Here is a 25733-nt window from a genome sequence, read left to right on the forward strand (position 1 = left end):
AATATACTCAACTTTTTTAAATTGATGTGGGTTTTGTGTTGTGTTGTGTTTTCACTTTATTAGTTTATGTGCAGCATAAATACTATACACCTTGCATCTAAATTAATCATGGCTGCTTTTTATGCCAAGCTACCCAGGGCTAAGCACAAAATAATTTAGTGACTTTTTGTGGTCCACCCTCCAAGGGATCGTGGCTTTTGCTTGACCGGAGCTCACACTCAAGTCAACCAAAAACCCTTTGTTTCACAACTATGAACTGAGGGTCTCTTCTTGATTGTAAGAAAACTCCAGGTTGGGGAATTGATCACACTTATTGGTCTATATGAACTCAATATTTCACCTATGAACTTAAAATATCCTGGCAACAGAAATACTCTTAAATGCGCACACTCTGGTGTTGTGGAACAGGAGGCCACAAATGTGCTGAGACACTCTGTTGGACTGACCATTAATGCCCAGAGAACGTTTGTGAAGATGACACTCCGTAGTGTGTGGTATGCTTCTCACATGCATTCCAACATGCAGCATGATTACTGACAGCCCTACAAAATGCCACTTTCCAGAGTTTGATCTGTGGAACAATAGCTAATTATTTTAAAGAAAATAAGGGATCTGTGTGTGATGTTAACACTCAAACGGAGGCAACTAGGGTGAAGGTGAAGTTAATCTGTAGTAAGGCAGTCAGTGGTGTAGGAAGGTGGATATCTGACCATGGTTACCCCCAAACTTTTTGGCTGGTGTTTAGCTGGTTTTTGACATAGTTGGCCTGGGATCCTGCTATTCAGGGCCCCAGGCTGATTGCTCTCTCCTTAAAATGGACTCCATGCACCCTAGGTGCATTACGAATTGGAACTGGTTCACCTTATTGGCCCCTGTAACGGTGTACCCTAGGTACCCAGGGCATAGGTGTTTCCAAGGCCTACCAGGGGCTGCAGCATGTATTGTGCCACCCCTGGCCTGGCCTCCATATTTGACACAACTGGCTGATCACTCAGCTGGGGTAAGTCGGTGTAATCACCACTTACTTAGGTATAGTATCCCTATGCCTGACCTTAAACTGGACACATATGTTCCTATCAGCCACTCCTATGGAAGGCCTCATCAATCCTGGAGGCAGAGTGCTTGGAAATATGTGAGATGGTGCTCTAGCATGAGCTGAGCCTGTCTCCGGGCAGATCGCTCTACTGGCGGAGCGGGGGCGGCGTGGCGGTCATCGTACGTACTGACCTTCCTTTCCAAACCCTGTCCCTACCAAAAATCACGACTTCCGAATACCTGGCTATTTGCACTACCTCTACTACTCCCCCTCTTACCTGTATCCTTATTTACCGCCCTCCCCAATCCCCTTTGCAGTTTCTCTCTGACTTTTTGGAAGTCCTGGCTACAATTACTGTTAACAACTCCTCTATCCTACTTCTTGGCGACTTTAACTTCTGGCCCTCTGACCCAGCAGAATGTTCGTCTTCAAAAGAATTTTCTGAAACCCTCCAATCCCTTAACCTCACACCTCATGTTCATTCCCCTACCCACATTAAAGGTCATACGTTAGACCAGATCTGGTCCTTGAACTGTCCTGTGGAGTCCCTCTCAATTTCGCCTTGTACATGGTCCGACCACCACCTGATCTCATTCGCCCTCCCCATTCACCCTCCAATTAAGCCACCTCGCCCCAAAAACATCTGGGTCCGAGCCTGGGGCCGAGTTAACCCGCAGGATCTATCTTCCCTACTCATCACCTCTCTCCCTTCCCTGCATGGCCTTTCCACCCTCTCCCAGGTTAAGGCCATTGAACAGTGGCTTTCCTCAGGCTGCGATTCTGTTGCCCCTCTCAAACGTATCACCTCCAAACGTGAGAAGGACGCCAAGGGGTGGTTCAACGAAGAGCTTAAGGCCACCAAACTAGCGGTGCGTCGCGCGGAGCGGGCTTGGAGGAGAAATTATTGCCCCACTTTACGTTTGGAGTTCATTAACACCCTGACCCAATATAAAAAAGACATCTTGGAGGCCAAAACCACTTACTTCTACTCCAAAATCCTCGCTGCTGAAAACCAGTCCAAGGAAATATTTGCGATTGTTCACAACCTGGCGTTCTCAGATAGAACTACCCTAAAGCCCGCCCCGTCCAAAGAACTTTGTCACTCCCTTAACGACTATTTTATCCAAAAAATAGCTACCATCAAAGCCAACATCCCCCCCCTCCCCCTCTTTTGTTGACCCCCAATGTCCCCCTCCTAAGGGGAAACTCACCACCCTCCCCCCCATAACTAGGGATTCTTTGATCTCCTTAGTACCCCTCGTCAAATCTGGTTCTCCACTCGACCCCTGTCCTGCCCATATTCTCCGCCACATCTTCACTACCTGTCCAGACCCCCCCTCCACCTCCTCAACAGCTCCCTTTCTCAAGGCGTAGTACTTAACCCTTTAAAATCTGCGGTAATTGTGCCCATCCTGAAAAAGCCGGGTGCTGACCCCTCCATCCCTGCCAACTTCCGCCCCATCTCCCTTTTATCATTTCTGGCAAAGGTGCTCGAGCCTAATACAAGGCTACCCCTGTTGAGAGGTGGACCCCCTAGTGCACAGCGTTGAAAAGACACACAGGTCTAATGATTTGAAACGAAATTCACAAATGTTCAATCCATATGGTTTACTGGTTCATCAAAATTCAGTACTCATACATTAAGTTCCATGTATAAGACATCGTGATCATAATGCAAAAGAAGTTTGTCATCCACAGAATAAAGATCCGAAATTTATAAGTCCCAATGCATTTCGGGCTAAAACAAAAGCCCTTCCTCAGGGGATCACTCTACAAACAAAAGAAATAGCCATCATCAAATCCAATTCAATTAACGTCAATAACCTGCATGAGCAACAATGTAGAATCTCAAAAACAAACGAAATGAAAACCAAGTGTGCTCCATAGTACAGCCCGATTCCCCGAAAAGCGTGTAATCTCAATGAAAGGTAGTGAGAAGTTAAAAAACACATGTGTGAAAACGGACAGCCCAATGAAATCAAAGTGTAGAATTCAAAAAATGGAAAGGCTCAAACCGGCTAAATGACAACAGAATGTCAGACCCAGTGAATCATCGTACGAAAACGAAACGGTGAATGTCGGTGTTCAGTGAAAGTGAGGAAAGGTTTAAAGGACCCGCTAACCAGAGCGTAAACGCCAGAACTGCCAAACAGTAACGTGCGCGGTCAAAGGGACCGTAAAGGTGAGTTAGTTACAATACCTGAGTCCCCAAGCCAGAGGTACTTACAGTGAGCGTTGGAAACGCGAACCCTGTTAGACAAGCCGGATCACGAAGCAAACGTGCCGGAGCAGTGAAAATATAAGAAACAGTGTAAGGACATAGAAGATGGACTGCGATAAACAGCGTGTAAGCGCCATCTTGGAATGGTGAAACAACAGATAAACAGCAAGTGCAAGTCCCACAACAATCAATATGGTACACCAAGACTAAAAACAAAGGCAAAATGAGTAAACAAAATGGGAGGAAAAAACGTACAAGAGTAAACAAAAATAAAAACGCACAATATTCAGGAAATAATAGACAAAAGTAGTGAGACACAAATATGAAGATTCACAGGTAACACAAAAATTCCATGCGGTCATTGAGCCCGTGCGGCTGCATGGTCGCCAAGTAACGAATCCAGAAATTTTCCCTCTTCAATAAAGTTTTTTTGTTGTCGTGTGTCACTGGAACTTGCTCAAGGATGAGATATTTCAATTGAGCAATGGAGTGGTTATGTTCCAAAAAGTGAGTGGCAACAGTAGATCTCATGTTTCCAGTCCTGATATTGCTCTTGTGTTCTAACAAGCGTGTCCTGATTTTTCGTTCCGTGTGTCCCACATAACACTTGCCACAGGGACACTTCAAGAGGTAGATGACGTTCATAGAATTACACGTGGCATTCACCTGTAATTTTATGGGATGCCCTTTCATGGGGTGACTGACGATGTTGCCCTGAATGCAATTGTGGCAGTTGCTGCAATTGTGACAAGGGCGCAGACCCTTGTAGGTAACAGGTTGATTGTCGGATTTGGGGTTGCGTAGCATTTCCTTTAAGTTCCTTCCCCTTGTGTAGGCGAACATAGGTTGTTGAGCAAAGGCTCCCTGGAAATCTGGTTCCAGGCTCAGTATAGCCCAGTGTTTTGAGATGATGTTTCTGAACTGTTGGCTCAGCACTGTGTACTTGGATACAACTACCATCCTAGAATTGACAGGTTTAGTGCGAACCTGTAGAAGTTCGTCTCGAGTCATGTTCCCACACCGGGTAACTGCCTGTTGTAAGGTTTGTGGCGGATAGCCACGAGCCCTGAACCTCTCGACCATGTTGTTCATTTCCACCAGACAGGTTTCTTCAGAAGTAACGATGCGTTTAACACGCATCAGTTGAGACAAAGGGAGGTTCTGTTTCAACCCCACTCGATGAAAGCTCTGGTAGTGTAACATAGAGTTACGATCCGTGGGTTTCCGGAAAATGGTAGTCGTTACTTTGCCAGCTTGTCTTTCAACCTTGACATCAAGGAAATGGATGCTTGTCCTGTCAAAGTTCCAGGTAAATTGAATACGCTCACTGATGGTATTCCATGTGTTCAAAAAATCCACAAGAGCCTGTTCAGTGCCTGGCCATAATATAAAAATTTCATCGATGAATCTCAGATAGAGTTTCCCACTGTCACCTGCGCTCTGATCTCCTTTGTGGAGAAGCATGGAGCACTCGCTTCCTGCCAGGCCGGGTTCCGCCCCGCACACTCTACGGAGTCCGTAGTCATGGCGGTCCTGGACAACCTCAGGGAGGGTATGGATATTCACCAGCCCCAGGCTTTGGTACTCCTCGACCTCTCTGCCGCTTTTGACACGGTGGATCATACCATCTTGCTTTCCCGTGTCGAGGCGATGGGGATCGGGGGCACCGCCCTGGTCTGGCTATCCTCCTTCCTGAGCGACCGCACCCAGGCTGTCCGCCTGGGTGACTTCACTGCGGACGCTCGGAAAGTTCAGTGCGGGGTTCCCCAAGGTTCTTCCCTTTCCCCTCTTCTCTTTAATCTTTATATCGCCCCTCTTATCTTCTCTCTGCAACAAATGGAGGTCGCCGTATTTAATTATGCGGATGACCTCCAGCTTGTTTTCAATCTGTCTTCTTCTCCCTCTTCTGTCCTAAATTTCCAATCTATCATGCTCCACATCCGGGACTGGATGAACCACAACCACCTGAAGCTCAACCCTGACAAGACCGAGCTGGTGCTGACGGGTGGTTCATCCAGCCCCTGGTCCTCCCTATTCTGGCCCCCCTCTCTTGGCCCCTCACCTGTTCCCTCTACCTCAGTCAAAACTCTAGGCATAAAACTCAACTCTCAACTTACCCTCCACTCCCAGGTTAGCTCTGTGGTTTCTTCTTCTTTCCTATCACTGCGCACCATACGCAGGGTGTCCCGTTTTTTTTCCTTTACTGCTCTCAAACTTATTATTTTGGCCATGGTGGTGTCCCGCCTGGATTATGGCAATGCCCTATATGCGGGTATCCCTGCATATAGCTTACGACGTCTGCAACAAATCCAAAACCAGGCGGCCCGCCTGGTCTTCTAACTCCCGAAATTCCACCACTCCACCCCCCTCTTGAAATCCTTACACTGGCTCCCTGTGCGGGCTCGGGTCCAATTCAAGCTCGCCTCCATCACCTTTCTGGCTCGACTAGGCTCGGCACCGGCGTTCATCTCATCCGAGATCACCCCTTACGTTCCCACCAGGGAACTTCGCTCATCTTCCCAGTCCCTTCTCACCACCCCTCGTTACCGGTGAAAGAAATGGGGAGGCTCGAAATTCGCGACCCTTGCCCCGCTCCTCTGGAACTCCCTCCCTCTTGAACTCCGATCCCTTACCCTTTATCCACAATTTCTCTTCATGAAGTCTTTTGACTAATTCCTTCCGCAGTTTATCCTTGTCTTTTGGCCCCGGACCTTTGTTAGCTGTAGCGCCAAGAAACCGCTGGTGTATGTGCGCTTTAAAAGTAATTTTAAACTCAAACTCAAACTCTGCAGCTGTCGGGAACCACTCCCTAAGCTGTTCCGGGATACTGCCATACCATATACTCTTAAGTGCATTATAATCCTCGCGGTTATATGCTATCTTTGGTTTGGCTTTATCAAAACATGTCGAGTAAGGTGTCATACGAATTGGAATACTATCCCCTCGACAGTTCTGTCGACGGGGATAGCATTCCACCCTTCTAGAGGGACACGACATGTGTGTAGCCTTCACCCCGGTTAAAGTTAACCAGAGCCTCAGCATCACAAAATGGATGCTGCCACCACAGACACAAGTCTGACCTCCTGCTGCTGGGAGTCCTTCCAGCGAGGGAGGCTTGGACAAAGGGTTTCCTGCCTTGGGAGTTGCGAGCACCACCCCAGACAGGGTTTTGTGTATTGGGTAGGACAGGGCTGAATAGATTGAGACATGCCCGGGGCACACAAGGTGTCCCCGTGCATAAGCCAGTCCAAACCGGTCCTGGGACTTTCCAGACCCAGGCCTGGGGAGGAGCTGGACAAAGGAAAGGGGTTGTAACCGCCCCCCTTCCTGGTTCCTCCCAGAGGAGGGACCTAGTAGGTGATCCACCCCTCAGATTGGGAATAAGAGTGGGAGCAGTGCCATTGCACGGTAGATCATCCTGAATCAACTTTACACGAAGAAGATGACTGGACTTCGACATTCTGCTGCACAAAAGACTGAAGCGAATCTCCCTTGTGGCCTAGGAGTGGCCACCCTGTGAACAGGCACCAACCAGCAACTCGACGTCTGCTTTGCCGCCGCTTCCTGCCGGAGCCCGAGCCCAGAGCCTGACAAGACCCAAACTCCCAAACTTCTCACAGCCCGATCCACAGTCCCTGCAAAGAAGGGACCCGTGGAGGCACCGAGAGACGTGGGACCGGACTTCTTGGAAGACACCCGAAGAGCTGACAGCGCAGCACCAGAGGCATCCTCGATGTTGTGCTTTGGGGACTGAGAACCCCCACCACCGAGCAGTCCTTGCACCGAAGATCAGCCCCCCAGCATCTCCATGATCTGCGTGGGGCCCTTTTGCATTGTGCCACTTGACGCGCCATCCCGGCCACTAGCCACGTGGTCAGAGGCCATCTTGGCGACTACAACTACAAACTACACTGCGGGTCTGGTTGCTCCAGACTTGCCCTAGCTCCTGTGAAAAGGAGCCCCTGCTCAGACCTTGCTGGTCCGAGTAACAAGCCTTTCTTGATTCCTGCGTGGCTTGCATTAGCCAAGGCCTGTTTGCTACAATCAAGTTTCCGACACCGCCTACAGCGAGAAGCCTGCGTAGGACAGCTTGTGACCGACTCCTGGACGTCCTCGACCCCCGGTGCCCACGTGGCTGCAGAGAGAAGCTACACCTCAACGCCTGTTTGCACCCGACATCGCCTGGTTCCAATCTGGTTCCACGGTAGTCACTGGCTAGTGACTTTGAACATTGTCCCCTCTGCTTTCAGGTCTTCACATCTTCAGATCCACCCTTGGATCCACGGAACTCTTCAACTCGAGCCGCCTGCAGCATCTTCAGCTCCAAGCATCATCGACCAGCGTGACGAAACCCGACACTACTTCGACCCTGTGCACCCGCTTCCTGTGGGTGAGGTAACTCAGCTCCGCCAGTGTTCCTACACTGGTACACACCTCTAGGGCCTGTGTCTCAAGTTTCAGCTTTCTAGGTCACTCGGAAGGTTCCGAACTAACTAACTTTGTACTTTTTACGCACCATAGACTTTGCATTGGTGAGTGCGTGCACTTTAAACACTGCACCCGAGTCCCGCGGGCCTTTCCCGACTTAGTCACTGCTAGTCTCGAATAGCTCCAGCGATTCCCAAGGCCCTAGGCCTGTTTCATTTCCGATTGGTATCTCTTATACCACTTTCTTAGTATATGGTTTAGGTGGCCCCTAGGGCTCATCCATATTGTGCAACTTTTGTGTATTTTTTTTAAACTGTCTTGTGTTTAACGCTTGTGCTTCTGTGCTCATAAAGAGTCCAGGGTATACTTTTAGTTAATAAATCAATATATATTTTCAATATATATCTGTGTGGTGTCCTTTCATTTGGTATTTAAGGGGGTTGTGTATGGTAATACAGCTGGCTTCACATGCCTTTCAGAGTTTAGCCTAAGACTGCTTTGTCCACGTTACCACTAGGATAACTGGTCTATAAGGTTGACTTACAACCAATCATCATAAGGGTTGCTTGGCATGGTACAAAGTGATCACTAGAATTAGTGAGCATTATATACCAGGCCAACTTCTCACAAGTGGGTCTCGAATAATAATAATGAACAATTTAACCTTTAGAAGTTGAACTACGTGACCTGGAAAGGGGAGTGATCTTGGACTGGAAATTGGAGGCACCCCTATTAACAGACTACTAGAAATTGATTTCAGGGAGGATCATCTCACATGGATGTGGAGGGAAACAACATGGCTAATTTCCTGGCCCAGATGACTATCTTAGAGAAGGGATAACTGTTGTTGACTGCCCTTAGAGGTACTGATGGTACCTTATGTTGAGCACAAGAAAACATAAATTCTGTTTTAGTGGAGTATTACTCCCTGGTATATTCATGTCCCTCTGTATTTCAGACTGATAGTTTACCTGCTTCTTTGCAGGACTCCAGGTCACTGGTCATGCCAGTGGAGTAGATGGTCTGCCGGGATGCACACTCCCATAGGCTACAATCAGTTGCATGCTAAAATTGAAGCAAAAAAACAAAGACTCTCGGTTCCGATAACCATGTATCTACAGAATGCTACAGAATGTTTATGGGGTAGTTAACTACCCCCATTATGGAACTATATAAATTTAGGTTAGGGCAGCCGGCTGAACCAATCAGCGCCGGCTGCCATGGAGGGGAGGGAGTCTGCCTGCAGCCTTCAGTGACGAGAGCCCACACCACGTCAGACGCAGTGGCGGCATTCAAAATCCAGGATGGCGGGAGTCTGCAGTCTCGGGACTCGAGTCGGGAGTCAGCGCGGGAAGCCAAGGTAAGTTTTTTATATTTATTTTATTATTCTCTTGGGACCTCTGTGCTTAGCGATGTGTATCATATGGCTGAGGGGTGTTTCAGCTGCAGTCTTTATGCTGAGTCTGTTAAGTTTGTACCCCTGCTAATAACGAGTATTGTTCAAATGTAATCTGATAGTTTACTGGAGTACCTTAAAGTGCTTCTTTCGGTGTGTAGAGCGGTCACACAGTGGCGTGAAGACGGCTGACCTCGCTAGGATGTTGTACCCCGCTGACAGACTCATACACAGAACGCGGGCGATTTATAATCTGCTGTTGCAGTGTTTAAAGAAACGCGTGATCTTATAAACTGACTTTAGTGGTATTTAAAAATAACCCAGCCAAGTGTGTGCTGGAAACATAACATTTATGGACTGTCGATGACATGCCTCCTGAGGTACACACATGGGTCAGGCTAAGCTGCACCAGACCCGCACAGTGTGCACGGGGTAGACAGTGGGCCTGTACAGGCGTCTAACGCTCACACAACAGGCGTTCAAGTGCACTCATAGACAGATACACTCGAAGGTGTACCGAACCATTAGGTTACTGTGTAAGTTATAAAAATAACTACAAAGATATGAAGGCACCAAGAGGCACACAACATGCTCGCACTCCTCGTATGCCTACAGATAGACACTCAAACACACAAAGGATCACAGGTCTTGTGTAACTTTAATAGAGATGTACACAACGCACAGACTTATGCACAATCAGATATGCACACATTCACAGAATGACACCTAGACTCAAACAGGCACACTAAAAAACACACATTCAGCCATAAGCACGCATACAAGCTGAGACAAATGCATGAAAGCACACACGCACGGAGGCAGACAAACATACTAAAATGCACACAAACACTTTCAGACAGACTAAGGTATAATAAATGTACTCTGGAGTAGAAAGGCATACGGACATTCGCAGACGTACACAGCCATAAATACATGCAGACACGCCAACTCATGGACAAAGATTTACACACATACATAAGCGCACATATCCATGCACAGGCGCTCATATAATCATACATACTCATTATGTGCTGTCTTTTCCACGTGTCAGTGTGTGGGAAGTCTGCAGGACTGTTATCTCGTGTGGCGCATATTATGAAATCACCGGCCAACTTTTCTCTAACATTCTAATAGCCTCTGGTGTTTGTTCCTGTATGGACTTTTCTCCACCGCCAATTTTACGCCTCGCCAATTTCAAATGTCACCAGCCGCCACTGCTAGTGTGTGTGACATGGATTGATAGTGAAATAATGTGTATTTAGTTTTTCACTATTGCTAGGATATCTGTCCTATAGGCTAACATGGGAGTTGCCTTGTATCCATTGGGACAAGATCGAGAAATGGAGTTTTGAATTGTTTGCTTGAAAATGCCACTTTTAGAAAGTGGTACAAAAGGGGGTGGTAAAAAAGGGGGTGGTGATGGACGGAGTATCCGAACCAATCAAACAATCACACCCAGTCAGAAGATCTGGGTTTAATCCATCACCGTTCTTTAGCCCACTCTGCCACCCCAGTTCAGACATGGCCATAAGCAAATCAGTCTGACCCTGTGCCTCATGGGAACAGTCCAGCCCGAACTTCTGGGGTGGCAGAGTGGGCTAAAGAACGGTGATGTATTAAACCCAGATCTGTTGACTGGGTGTGAGTGTTTGATTGGTTCAGATGCTCCGTCCATCACCACCCCCTTTTGTACCACTTTTAGAAAGTGGGCAGTTTCTTGCTTAATCATCCTATGTGCCTTTGCTGGGTTGTGCATTGACTGTCTGGTTTTGGAGTGACAGGAGCTGGGGGTGTTCATTCACTGCAGACAGCCACTGGGGGGTTGAGGTGAGTCTTGCCTCTCCTGGGTAACTGAGAGCTTAGCTGAATAGACCTGGGCTGCATTTAGAGTAGTGGGAGAAGTTTTCCTTGCACCTGAATAAGCCCAGTCTTCTGTGCACAATGCTATCTCCACCTCCTGCCAAGAAGCTGGACCAGAGAGGACAGAACTGGTTTGGACTGAGCTGAGAGACATTTGCCATAAGAGAACAAAGGAAAATATGGTATAAATATGTGGGCCCAGAACCCAGAACTTTAGAACTTTTTTGGATCAAAGAACCTTCCAAGAAGAAGAGCTGGAGAAGCTGTGAGGAGGAACTACCACTTTGCTGTGTGCTTTGCTGTGTTGGCCTGCAGTGGCTGCTTCTTTCTTGGGCTGAGAAAGGACAGGTCTGAACTTTCTGCAACTTCTTTGTTTGACTTTCTCCAAGGGCCTGTGGTAGATCTTGCCCCCATTCAAAATGTCTCCTGAACAGCAAAGACTTCAGGTTTATCTGCTACCTGCACTGGGAACTGTGTGTTTTGTACAGCAACAGAAGAAAAAGAAACCCAACACCATCAACGATGCCGCTGCCGTCTCCATGATCTGAAGGAATCACAGAGGGCACCGTCGCACTTCACACAGCAACCATGGTCTCACCGACGACGGCGCCCGATGCCGCCACTGAGCCACTGCCTTGCTTCACACCACCGCCCTGGTATTCCCGACGGTGCCGCTGCACACCACCGATGCCATTGCTTGCACCATAGTTTGAGTACCCCTTATGAGTTACACAATGCTACACCCTGTCCCACACAGCAGCCTTGGCCTATCGACGCCGGTGCCATTGACTCCAGTTTATCAGCTGACAACAGCGCTTCAGAAATGACGACCCCGCTGCTTACACCGTAACCTGCCAGCACCGCGATGAGCACCACACCACCTTGCACCGCAGCCCTGGTCTCACCGATGCCACTGGACAACCATCACCGAGCCACTGCACTTCGCACCACAGCTCCAATGCCTGCTTGGAGTCCGGTCTGCAAAACTTGTGACTTCAAGGGCCCGACAACTTCTGCACTGCCCTCCAGAACCGACACCTGGAGATGTAGGCTCTACGAGGCTCCTCGCGAGGCCACTGACACCCTGCATTTCTAAAAGTACTATTTTGCAGGTCTCCCCGACACCGTAGCTGGCCCGCAACATCGAGGTCAGCCAGTACTGGTTGGATTTGTTGTTCACAATGCTGTAATAGCCCCGGACAGTGTTATTGACTTCAAGGAACCGTATTGTAAGTCTATTTTTGCCTATTGATATTTCTAAGAACTGTTTGGTGGATTTTTGACATTTTTTGTCTTGTTTTTCACAGATAAAATATTAGATATTTTCCTAAAACTGGTGTTCTTTTGTAGTTTTTTCACTGTATTACTGCTGGTTATGTGCAAATGCTTTATACACTGACTCTGAGACAAGCCTGACTGCTCATGCGAAGCTACCAAGGGGGTGAGCAGGGGTTATTTTAGAAGTGTATGCTTATCCTGACTAGAAAGGAGAGTCCCTAATTGGACAGGGTAACATCCTGACAACTAGAGAACCCCATTTCTAACATTTCTCCTGATGTATGGCCAAAGCACAACTTGCAAGTATTCTTCCTTATGGTCCTTTAACCCCTTGCATGCTGCAGCGATTCTGCGCCTGTGCAGCACATTCCGATCGCGGGTGCGGTCATGACGGCCGGGAGCCGTCATCAGCACACGAGCACTATGTGCCATGACGGCTCCCGGCCGTCATCAGCATTAGGTAGTCTGTGCGGTATAACTGTTGTGCAGTATATAATTATAATTTTGGTAACTAACTGGTTTGCTACAGGGCATACTCGCCAGTCCTAAAGTGTGGTAAAATAAGTATACTGTCTGCTTCAATTTTTTTAAGCAATTGTTGGTGGACATCTGGCTTGGGGTAGAATTGTGGTGGAGACAAATGGAGTGCAGGGCAACATGGAAATGTCATAGGAATGCCATACATCTAGAGGTCGCATTCAAATGGACTGGAGGTCTCGCAGATAAAAGCCTGAGGTTTTGCCAAATATTTCTCAAATCTTAGCTTTTTTCATTTGCCTCATTTAAATATCAAAATGCCTGTGAGAATATGTATCCAGATAAAGGTTCCTCACATATGTAGTTCTCAAAGCATTCTGCATCACAAACCTACAAAAAGTCAGAAGTTTCAATTTGTTTCAAGGTCAAAGACAGTGCGAAAACAAGCAGAAAAATGTGATACACGTACATTATATGTCACTTTTTATATGAAAAGAAGAGTTACTTAAACAAAGTCGTTTAATGTTATCAGCCTACAACGTAATATAATGGGAAGGATTTTTGACCCCTTTAATTTGAAAATTAGTGCAAACAGCTCAGGTTGTGGATTAAACATCTGAAATATTCTACCGTCACAAAACATAGATGGCCGATGAATGAAATACATTTAACTCTAATTAAAAGTAGACAGATTGAGTGCTTTACAACGCATGGACAGTAAAGAGGCGTGAAGCAGACATGTATAGAATAATATGCAGAGGGTGAAATGCTAAAAGAATCTAGTAGTTGAGGATAAAAAGGAAGAGTGCATGCAGTACCTGGAGATCTCTGGTTCAGAGAGCAGGCCTAGGTGGTACTGAGGGTAGGGAGAAGGCAGAAGGAAGTTTTTATCACATTCTAGTGGGGAATAGTTCCTGGGTGAAGGAGGTCTTTCAGAAAATTTGTTCACAGTGCTGTAGACAGGTTCGGGATTCCTGAGGAAAGAGGAGGAACACAGAAGGAAATGGAATTCATGTGTGTAAGTATATGTGAATCGTACATGTGCTATACTAACAATAATGCATTTATTAAGCAGACATAACACAATTAGCCAAACAAAATTTTTAAACTTCTTAAAACATTCCGAAGATCACTTGTAGTCCTTTCAATAGAGAGTAAAGTTTAGGCGTCTGTACATCAAACTGTACCTTGGAGCGAGATTGATATACAGGATGATACACTCATAGAGGTTTGCCATAAGAAAAGGGGTCTTCTGGTATGACCAAAAAGTAAGTGAAGAGTTCAACTTTAATTTTCAATCCCTGGAAGACTGCCAAACCTCGCAATTCCCACATCAAGCAGTTTGGCAAAGAAAGACACATTTTGCAATGTAAAAAAAAATACAGCAGCCATATGTTTGCAGTTACAAAATTAGACCTATCGGATAATGTGCATCTTGCAAAGGTATTGTAAATCGTCATCATTTTAAAGTTCAAGGTTGACCGCCACATTTAGAACCAATACGTTTCCCATCTTGGTGTGGCAAAACAATGATACACTATGAACGACAGCATTCCGTGACAATCTTGTGGTTTAGGGGAATAGGCCACATGAAATGGAATGCACTGGAGATTAAATGAGCAGAAAGCAAGCAATCCATTAGCACAGTGTGGCGAGCTGTAGCAGCCTCCTGTAGAAACATTAAAATAATAAGAGGAAAAGCAAAGAAACGAAAGGGGAACTATAAAAAGCGAAAATCAAAAATTAATGAACTGGTCCAACATCACTGATAACGAAGCACACTCATTTTCCAGGTGGATGTACACGCGTGTTCAGAAAATGCATTTATTCACTGGGCAAAAGAGCCCATGACTGATGCAGACTGAACCATTACCCAATACAGTGTGCTGTTATGAATGGAAGCAGAGTGTAAATGACACTAAGAGAGATCAATGGCAGAACTGAGTGGACACCTATTGCAACAGATACATTTTTCCTAGTGAACCTATCAGGCCTGTAGGTGCTATCAATGGCTTATCACCATATCCAAATGAGCCTCCTGCACTGAGCATAAGCGTTCCCACAAGGCTATCATCGCTCATACATGAAACTTTATGGTGTACGTGCGCTCTACAAGATACTATTAACATAACATAACAGTCATAAAATTACATAGTACACAAAATTACAGTTGGTGCAGCAAAATACTGTCACTCGCACGAGGAAATATCAAGGCTTGTGAGCATACAAATCTACTAACACGGTTTGTCAGAGGGGGTAACCAGCACCAAAGCGCTCTCCTACTATGGTAATCTGTAAAACTGCATGTAACAAATTACCTATATGTAGGCTTTAACCTCATGCGCGCTAGCGGTTTTCCCGCTGTGCGCTGAGTTTTTTAAAAACCCGCGTTACATGACGAGCTCGTCATGAGCGTCGAAGGGGTTAATACAGTGTAATAGAAATCTACCCTTAAATGCCTATTTTCTTTAACATACACTTCTTACAATCAATATGTCAGACCTACTGCCTTTATTGTAACTTTTCATTATAAGCAATCAAGCCTGTAACCTTTATCATTAGCTTGTCACCAAAAGCAGATTAGACCTACTGCGGTGGTACCACAAGGCAATCATCAGGTTTAGCATAGTAAAATTATAGATACGTACAAAATATAATTAGCAAAATAATACAAAAAAATCCCTAATAATAAAGCCCTATAAGGATTCTCATTCTGAAAACCCCCTTCATTTGTTCTGGTGGTTTACCAACACAGAAACCCTCACCTACTACAGTAATCTTTCAGATTTAATTTACCAAAGGGCCAGATGTACAAGCATTAGGAATACAGATTCCTAATTGCAATTCTCTCTGAATTGCATTTAGGAAATCGGTATTCCGAATGTATGAAATACATTGAGTTTCATTTAGGGGTTTCATGTGGGTAGCAAATCAACCTACTTCATGAATAATAATGAGGTAGGTCACAGTTTGCGGCCAATTAGGAATCACAGCCATCACAGGTACGGTGGCCTGCTGAGGTCAGCAGACCACAGTGTCTGTGATTGCTTTTTAATAACGCAATCTTGGGACCACTGCCTGCTTTTAAAAATATTATTATTTACATTCTCAAATGGGAAGGGGTCCCTTGTGGACCCCTTACCCTTTGCAAGTGGGTTACCACCAGTTTTAAACTGGTGGTAAAATATTACTGTTTTGCGACCTGAATTCAGTAGCAAAACAGTAATACATAGCATACCGATTTGGTATTCGGAAGGGACCCCCTAAACAGGACCCTTCCAAACACCGAATTGCAAAACTAAACATTTTTATTTTGTACATTTGAAAAAGCATCGAGCCATTTATGACTAGAAACATGCTTTGTTCATCTGGCCCAAAATGTCTGCCTACAGCCTTTAGCACAGTGTAATAATACTTACCTAAAATATGTTTGTCTTTAACACATACTTTCACTATGAGTAAGCCCTCCTTGTTTTGTCACAAATTTTTCATTATGGGCAGATCACACCAATAAAATCTGACAAAACCTTTTCCCACTGAACTGATAAGGCTTCTATCCTTTACCAATGGCTTGAACACAGGCCCACAGAAGTGCACAGAAAATGCCAAGCATCAGACAAACATTAAAAAATTACCGTTGGCAAAACAATATACAGACCCTTCTAATAGGGCCTAACAAGAATCATCACAGGGAAATTCTACTCCCACGGTTTGAAAGAGTGGGTGAACAATACCATCACCTTTGCCTACAATGCTAATCTGTGAGATTACATGTTACCAGATACCTTTTTATTGCCTGTAGCAACAATCCACTGTTAGAGCCCTACTGGCTTTACCACATGCTTTCCCCTATAAATAAGCCAGTCCTACTGCATTTGTAATAGCGTTTCATAATAAAAAGATGAGACCATTCAGTTCAATTCAAAGGTATTTATCAAGTGCATGGCTACCCAACATGCTTCTCAGCACTGAGAGGTCTACCAGGCTCAATATAATGATATTAGGCAAACTGATAGGTCTTGAGTTGTTTCCTGAAGATGAGTACTTGTTTTGGCATATGGCATTACATTTCCCTGCACACCGATCAAGCCTATAGCTGTTATCATAGAATTGTCCCTAACCCCAACTCAGGCATCCTGTACTGAGCATACACTTTTCCCAAAACAACTATCAGGCATACAGTCATAAGATTGCAAATGTTTAGAAAATTACAGTTTTTCCAAAGAGATGCAACAGTTTTTGAGTGGTCTTTCCATCATGCCTCTGAGGATAGCATTGAATTCTCAATAACCAAATGTTCTGGCGGCGCACATGGACAGAATGGTTAGATCATGTGTTCAAATGGCACTTGAAGTAAGATCAACATTAGAAGAAGTGCTTCATAAGATGTGGGTGGGGGGGCACCTCACACAATTCCTAATGGTGTAACCTGAATATCTCCATTTTGTAGCATGAGAGGAACAGTAGAAAAAACAAAGCTTAATCCTGCTTGGTGGGGAGGTTCCCTGGAGATTCCAACTCTGGAGTTTCCAACTTTGATCAAGAAGAATGTATAGTTGGTCAGCATCCTCTCGATAGATCAGTGTGGAGGAAGGAGTATGTTATGAAATGGGAAAACCTGGTGCTGAAAGCTTTTGGTATAAAGTGTAATTTCTTTTCTTTTAGTTCTATTTATTACTGTTCCTCTATAGTTCTTTAATCCTTTCGCTGCCGGGCCTCCCTGTGCCATGCCCTTTTTGACTATTTGGGGTAGTTTGCGCTTAGGCCCCGATAACTTTTTGCCCATATAAGGTATCCATGCCAAATGTGCGTCCTTTTCTGCCAACATCGTGAAAATTCTAAAGGTACCAGAGCTTTGTGGATTTCTCTGGAGGGGACCAAGAAATTAGGCAAAATACAACTAAGTGTGTTTTGGGGGGATAAATGGTATAAAAGTGCTGCAGAATAAAGTGTCTGGTTTCTTTCCTGCAAATGGTATCAACAAGAGGTGTGTGGCGGTATAATCACTATCTTCCCAGCTTTCAGGAACAGGCAGACGTATATAAAAAAACAAGATTTTCTACACAGTTTTGGCATTTTACTGGAATAAGGCCTATTATTCTTACTTTCTTGTGCTTTCAACCTCCTTCCAGTTAGTAGTAGAAAAGGGTTAAAATCAATGATGGATCCCAGAAAGCTATACGTTTCTGAAAATTAGACATAATTGTGAATTCAACAAGGGGCCTTTTGTGTAGATCTTTCAAGGTTTTCCTATAGAAAGTAACAGTTGAATTTAAAGAATATTGGAATTTAGATTCAAAACAGTAATTTGTGCCTACATTTTCATCTTTAACTTCTTGTAACTATGGTAGATTTTTAAAATCTATATGCCGTTATGTCCATGGGACCCTTCTAATTGCGGGGTTATATGAGGCTTGTAGGTTTACCAAGAACCCGAGGAACCCATAGCCAATAAGTGAATTGCACCTTGCACTGGTTTTTCATTGTGTCCCGGGTAGATGGTAATTCATTTAGTAAAATATAAAGGGTGAAAAATCAGTATCGAGGAAACCTATGTATTTCTGAAATGAGAACAAGATATGGAGTTTAGAAGTAGTGGTTATTTGGGCATCTCTGAATTTGTGGGTACCAATATTAGCATGTGAATTAGAGGGTATTGTTTAAAACCCTTTACACACCATCTTACATTTGGAAGGCAGACATGCATAGAAAGCAAATGGTAATAACACTTGTTCTACTATTCTGTGTTCCCCTTTGTCTCCCAATACAAATGGTGCCTCACTTGTGTGTGTAGGTCTAGTGTCTGCAACAGGAAACGGCCAAAAAAGCAGCATGGACACATCACATTTTTCCAATGAAAACTGACCCTTTTTTGAATTGTGCCTAGCTGTGGACTTTGGGCCCTAGCTCAGCCGGCAACTAGGGAAATCTAGCAAAATCTGTGCATTTTTGAAAACTAGATACCCAGGTAAATCCAGGATGGGGGACGTGTGTGGCTCTCACCAGGTGCTGTTACCCAAAATCCCTTGAAAACCTCAAACTTTGTAAAAAAAAAACATTTTCTTAACATTTCTGTAATGGAAACGTTTGGAATCTAAGGGTAGCTACACACTTCCACCCACACAGCGTGCCCCCAAATCTCCCGATAAAAATGGCACTTCACTTGTGTGGATAGGCTTGGGGCCTGCAACAGGAAACAGCCCAAAATGCAACCCAAAACGCAACCAGGACACATCAAAATTATGTATCACAAAACAACCTGGTTTTGCAAGGGGTGGCACCTGTGTTTTTTGCCCCTGGGCTAGGAGGCCTTCTAGGGAAATCTACCAAACCCAGACATTTCTGAAAACTCGACACCCGGGAGAGTACAGGGAGGTGTGACTTGTGTGGATCTCCCAACTTTTTTCTACCCAGAATCCTCTACAAACCTCAAATTTAGCTAAAAACAAAATTCACTTTTTCCCCCAGAAAAAAGCAATTATTATGTAACCAGCCCCCATTTTGAATTTAGGCAAGAGGCACTTCACAAAGGAGTTATCATAGAAGTTGCTGAGAAGCAGATCTGCAGCCCAAACATTCCTTCTAAGAAGAAAGATGGCTGCACACCCAGCCGTGTGTAGGCTTGCACACTCACATGAAGTGCATTCATTAATGCACTCAGGCCGTCTTCCTGAGACAATACACCATCATTAGATGGCAATTCTCACTGAGTGTAGAAGAACGGCACTTGTAACATGCTCTTGCTAGTGCAGCGATGCTAGTGATAGGAGTAATATTAGGAACAATTAACATGTAAAAGTTGTTTGTGGATTTTACCATTCTAATTATGCTTATAACAATATTGTGTCTAATCTGTCGAATAATCGCAGTTCATTTCTTACAAACAAGGATTAGATGTTTTCAACAAACATTTAAAGATGTATTATTGTGTCTTCACTGTATGAAACCTTCGGCATGCAAAAGTGATAAACGAAAGGGTTACATTTGCTTCCACAAATTCCTTGGGAATAAGAGTTCCAGGTTGCTAACAGCATCGATAACTCTGGAGGTTTAGGAGTTTAGATGCAGTACTGTGAGCTAGCCGAAGCAACATTTACTAAAGGTATAAGAAGACTCACTGCCTATATTATGAATTTTTGTTTATCCAACCCACAGTCCTACTAATTTTGTGAAAGAATCATCATAGGAAAACCCTCATGGTGACCCACATCAAAACCCTTGCCTACTAGAGTATCTGTGAGATTTCATGCAACAAAATATCTATCTGTAGGCTTTTAAATAGAGTGATAACAATTCATCCCTGTTACAAATTCGGTTGTTGGTTGACTGGGGTAAGAGCCCTGGTCAAGCAACAGCCACAATCCTTTACAGGTAAACCACAAAAGTCAATACATTAACCTGCGCTTGAACCTTGGTAGCTGGACACAAAAAGCAGCCATGCTTAACTTAGAGGCAATGTGTAAAGAATTTAAGCAGTGCACAAACAGTACTAAAGTGAAAAGGCAATATAAGAAAAATCCCAAATAAATTTAGAAAAATAAAATACATTTTAATAAATGATTAGACACTAAAATGACAAAAATTCAATCAGCTGAACCAGAGTTATGAATTTCTGAACTATTTAGTAAGAACTTGAGCCTACAAACTCAAAACCGCCAACTGCAGACATCTAGTCGCCCGAGCGGGGCAAACAAAAAAAAATATGGCCGACCATGATGGGGCGTGGTTTGGATATTAGAATGCGATTGGGTCTAGTCATCGCTTACCTTCAGACTTTAAAAAATTCTTGAGAAAAATGTTCTGAGAGGTAATGTCCTGCAGTGTAAAAATCCTACATTTTGTTTACTACTGTAAAGACTACCTCTGCCATAGGATAACATTAGAGTTACCTTAGTGCATTTATTAAGCTGGAACGTTCACTTGGGAACAGATAGAACAAGTCAAGTTTGGTTTCTGAAGAACTGCAATTTTAAAAGAGCCCTCTTTAATAATAAAATTTGGATTTTTAGTCACAATTCTGAAAATGCAGTTGGTCCTGGGTTACATGTCTAGGAGTGGAAGTTCTTCTTTGTGTATTACTCACAGACAGTGAGACAAAGGAAAGATATGTGATGGCAGGATGGTCTACTCTGAGTTAACGAGGGGAGGAGCTGTCACCTACCACACTTGCACATCACAATGCTCTGCCTGAGCACTCTCACAAAGTGTTTGACTCTGATCATTTGCGACCCCAGACTGCTGCCCTGCTGTGCTGACCTGCTGCCCTCTTGCCTAGGTGAGAAGGACCGGACCTGCAGCTCAGAACTCTGGAACCCAGAGTGCCTCGAAGGGCCAGTTGACTGGTCTCCTGATCTGAAGCCCCAGGGACATAATAGACTTGCAAAAACCTTGAATCCAGGACTCTGCCATCTGTGAGTCCTACCCTCCCAAGTGGTGCCATCCCAGTCCTGGACTCTTGGAATTGGGCCTGCAGGTGCTCTGCCAGCCCATCTGTGGATTGTGCAACTGACTCATCTCCTACGCAGTGCATTTCCCAATGAACCGGTCGCCTCTGATGCTCTAAGCATCATCCCAGGAACTGACTCATATTCTCTGTAGTGCAGAATTCCTCCACGCATTTATTCTGCATTGCAGCGTAATGCATTTCCACGCCAGGACTTCACCTCAATGCAGCTCATCAGAACTGCTGCTGCATGTAGCATCTCCACGCAAGGACATTGTCTCATAATTCACAGCCCCAGAACAGCCGCTGTGTGATGCAGCCCCTCGCCCAGGTCCAACATTCCATCTGCTGGGGGGGTGCATCCTAGACACAAGACACTACCCCTCTTCATAACTAGGATTTAAGATAGCTCCGGTTCTACTGATTGAATTTTTGTTGCTAAAATGTACTCTTATCTTTCTCATTTAGTATGGAATTCTTCCTTTGTCATGTTTTTACTTAATTACTGTTTGGTAGAGCTGAATTGCCTCTAAGCTAAGCCTGACTGCTCCATACCAAGCTTCCAGAGAGATGAGTACAGATTAAATTTCCGTTTGCTTATGCCTCACCCTGATGAGGATTGTGGTTCCTGTTTGAATGCGGTTTCACTAAGCATGGGCGGAAAATCCGTTACGCTCGCGGATTTTGCGGATTTTCGGTAATTTCCCGCAAAATCCGCAAATTCGCACCCAGCGGATTTTTTTTCTTTGCGGTGTAAGTTCGCAATTGCGAACATGTACGTGCGGCGGGCAGCAACAATCTCAAACTTGCGAAATTACAAAAATTGCAATTCCGCACAAGAAATCTACTAGCAAGCAGCATAGACCTTCTGAAAATGATTATTTTTATCAGAATAACTCCTCAGGTTGACATTTGCCTGCACTTTTTTAGATTTGAGGCCTTTTGATTTTCTTTGGATAACTTTTGGATTAGAAATCAACTTTCTCATATAAGCTTGGTGGGGCATTAAAGTTGCTGTAATGCTGCTCTGCAGAAAAACGAGTTTTGCAAAAGTGAAAGCAGGTTCAAAAGTTCAAACTCATCATTAGTAACCCTGTAGTGCTTCCTGACAAGGGCCCCTCCAGAGTTCAGTTGCTAGTTGCAACAATTGTATGACCCTGCTCTGACCCTCACAGCAGGCTCATAGAATAGCTACAAGTAGGCCACAAAGGTCCTGGAAAAAAAAATTGCACTGCAACAGAAAGCAAATTACAGATAAGGATGCAGGTGCCAGACTGGAATTTTAAAACAGTGACACATTAATAAATCAACCCCAAATGAATTCATGTCAGTTGAAGCAGGCAGGTGTGCTTGCTTTTTCCCCCCATAATCTACAGTGATGATGAACCAGAGGGTGGCATAAGGCATTGATGTACCAGAGGGTGGCATGGGTAAAACAGAGGGTGGCAGGGGTGAAACAGAGGGTGCTGGGAACCTATGATGATGAACCAGACGTAGAAACAACATAATCGTGACCTTTGCGAGCCGACATGTAAGTTCGCGATTGCGAAACTGTTACAAAACCCTCGCAAACTGTCAGAAATCCTTGCGAACTGGCATAAATCCTTGCGAACACAAAAAAAAAATCCGCAAATTCGCGAGAATTCGCGGATTTTGCGGATTGCGAGGTCGCAAATTCGCAAAATTCGCGAACGCCAGATTCGCAAAATTCTCCCATGCTTAGGTTTCACCCCCCCTACCAAACAGTAACCAATTTCTTACTACCAGGTATTATGTAGTGCTAAAACCAGCTGGTCTTCATGTTATTTTTTTAAATGTATTCCATACTAATATAATAAAGAGAGAGCCCAAACCTCTGAGGCGGGTAATCTCAGGAACCACGGCACCAATCACAACACCCAATACAGCGTTGGAAAGGGCAGTTGCAGCAGAAGGTCATAGGCTATGCAGACGCCCACCATTTACACTTAAAAGGTAAAAGAACCGTGGCAGCAAAGTAGTCCCTTGTGGGAGTGTCTGCGTTGTGCTGTGGGCGTGTGCTGGGGGCGTGACAAACGCTGGGGGCGTGTGGTACGTTCCACCCTTCATGCCATGACTCATATTGTGTGCTAATCCCACCCTGCTCCCTTTAAATACCCCTGCACCCCATATTCATAACCAACCCTTACTCCTTAAAATACCCCAACACCCTTAAACACTAACCCATCTTAACCCTATAAATATACCATGTACCCCAAAACCCAAACCTACCCCTAAACCCTAAAAATACCCCTGTACCCCAAAACCCAAACCTAGCCCTGAACCCTATAAATACTCCTGTACCTCAAAACCCAAACCTACTCCTGTACCCTAAAAATACCCCTGTACCCCAAAACCCAAACCTAGCCCTGAACCCTGAAAATACCACTGTACCCCAAACCTACCCATGAACCCTAAAATACCCCTGTACCCCAAAACCCAAACCTAGCCCTGAGCCCTGATAATACCCCTGTACCCCCAAACCTTCCCCTGTAACCCTAAAAATACCCCTGTACCCCAAAACCCGAACCTAGCCCTGAACCCTAAAAACAACCCTGTACCCCATACCCAAACCTACCCCTGTAACCCTAAAAATACCCCTGTACCCCAAAACCCAAACCTAGCCCTGAACCCTAAAAATAACCCTGTACCCCAAAACCCAAACCTACCCCTGAACCCTAAAATACCTCTGTACCCCAAAACCCAAACCTAGCCCTGAACCCTAAAAATACCCCTGTACCCCAAAACCCAAACCTAGCCCTGCACCCTTAAAATACCCCTGTACCCCAAAACCCAAACCTAGCCCTGAACCCTAAAAATACCCCTATACCCCAAAACCCAAACCTAGCCCTGAACCCTAAAAATACCCCTGTACCCCAAAACCCATTCCTATCCCTAAACCCTAAAACTACCCCAGTACCCCATAACCCAAAACTATATCTGAACCCTTAAAATACCGAAACACCCCAAAACATATACCTCAGTACCCCAAAACATATACCCCTATACCCATACTTACCATATCCAAACATTTAAAAAAACATGCTTTTACCATTCATGCATTTACAACGAATTTCGTTGTAAATGTATGCGTGGTAAAAGCATATAAAATGTAATGCCATGCGTTATAATGGCATTGCGGAGTCATGGGTATTTTCGTAATGAAAGTATGCGGAGTGATGGTATGTGGAAAGAAAGTTGCGGAATAATGGGTGTTTACCCTCCCCCGGTAAGTACATTGGTGGCACGGCGGCCCACATCTCCAGCAACATACTCATATTTTTTCACCACCCATTTGAAAAATGCACAGGTCTCTCTCATTGATGGCCAGCACCGACATATACTTTTAGACACACCTCCCCCCACAAGTTCTAGAATTGCGAACTTTAGAGCTGGAGAGCTACGTTCAAATCTCGGCATCAGCTCAACATCCTGTGATTCCAGGCAAATCACTTTGAGCCATATGTAGGTGGCGAAATACCGGTCGGTAATGGCCGATTTCGGCCGTTACCGACCGGTATTTGTACTTCCAGATGTAGGGTGCCAGAAAATTACCGATTCTGTATATTTACCGAATCGGTAATTTTACAGAATCGGTAAATTACCGAATCGGTAAATGTACAGAATTGGTAATTTGGGATGTAGGTGGCACTGGAAACAGTGCCACAGGCCCTTAGAAATTCGTTATTTACCATGAAATACAATGGCATGGTAAATAACGAATTTCTGTGTACATGCACATATGTGCATGTACACCTGTGCCATGTGGCACACTGACATGCCCTAAGGGCATGTATGTGTGCCACATGGCACACAAGCCAGAATCAGGGGTGCAACAGGGTGTCAAAGTGACACCCTGTCCCCCTTGACAAATCGGTAAATTTACCGAATAGGTATTTACCGATTCGGTAATTGCCATTGATTCCTATGGGCCTCAAGGCCCATAGGAATCAATGGCAATTACCGAATCGGTAAATACCGATTCGGTAATTACCGAATATTACCGATTCGGTAATTGTTAAGGAATTTTTACCTACATGGCATTTACCGAATTGTAAATACCGAATCGGTAAAATTCGGTATTTACGATTCGGTAAATGCCATTTACCTACATATGGCCCTTTGTCTCCCCGTGCCTGCCACAAATGAATGTGTTCTTCTGTAATGTAAATTGTGCTCATGCCATGTTGTCGAGTTTGCGCTATATAATATTGCAAGGAAAAATAAAGTAGGGAAACTCGAGTTCACACACTACTGAACGCGCACTCTTAAGTGCATCAGCAATGCTCTGTGAATCGGAGCATTTCACAGGCCTGTCACAGATAAGAAATGCTATCTAAACGAAATCCTACAAAACAATATACTACTGGCCGGCAGCAATTCATACCCGGACAACGTCGGGACGGGCTGCTAGTTATTTATAATGGCTAACTGCAGCTCAGAGGTTTCCTGGAGCTGAAGAACTAAGGACCTGATTTTGCGTTTAGTGAATGTGTTACTCTGTCACAAATGTGACGAATATACCTTCTACCATATTAACAGTGTATGAAATCTAACAGTACTTGTAATACAGCCA

The 25733-nt window shown here is 44.7% G+C and overlaps 1 protein-coding gene across 1 annotated transcript in view; it reads right to left on the bottom strand.

Annotated features, from left to right (window-relative positions):
* LOC147696853 (disks large homolog 2-like) overlaps window positions 1-25733 on the bottom strand; it is a 1652766-nt gene that overhangs the window by 136333 nt on the left and 1490700 nt on the right. The window contains exon 12 of the mRNA XM_086936079.1: window positions 13515-13670. Within this exon, the coding sequence (XP_086792205.1) occupies window positions 13515-13670 (156 nt within the window). The remainder of the gene's footprint in view (window positions 1-13514; window positions 13671-25733) is intronic.

This window comes from Lissotriton vulgaris, chromosome 8 (genome assembly GCF_964263255.1).
Source record: "Lissotriton vulgaris chromosome 8, aLisVul1.2, whole genome shotgun sequence".
NCBI classification, from domain to species: Eukaryota; Metazoa; Chordata; class Amphibia; order Caudata; family Salamandridae; genus Lissotriton; species Lissotriton vulgaris.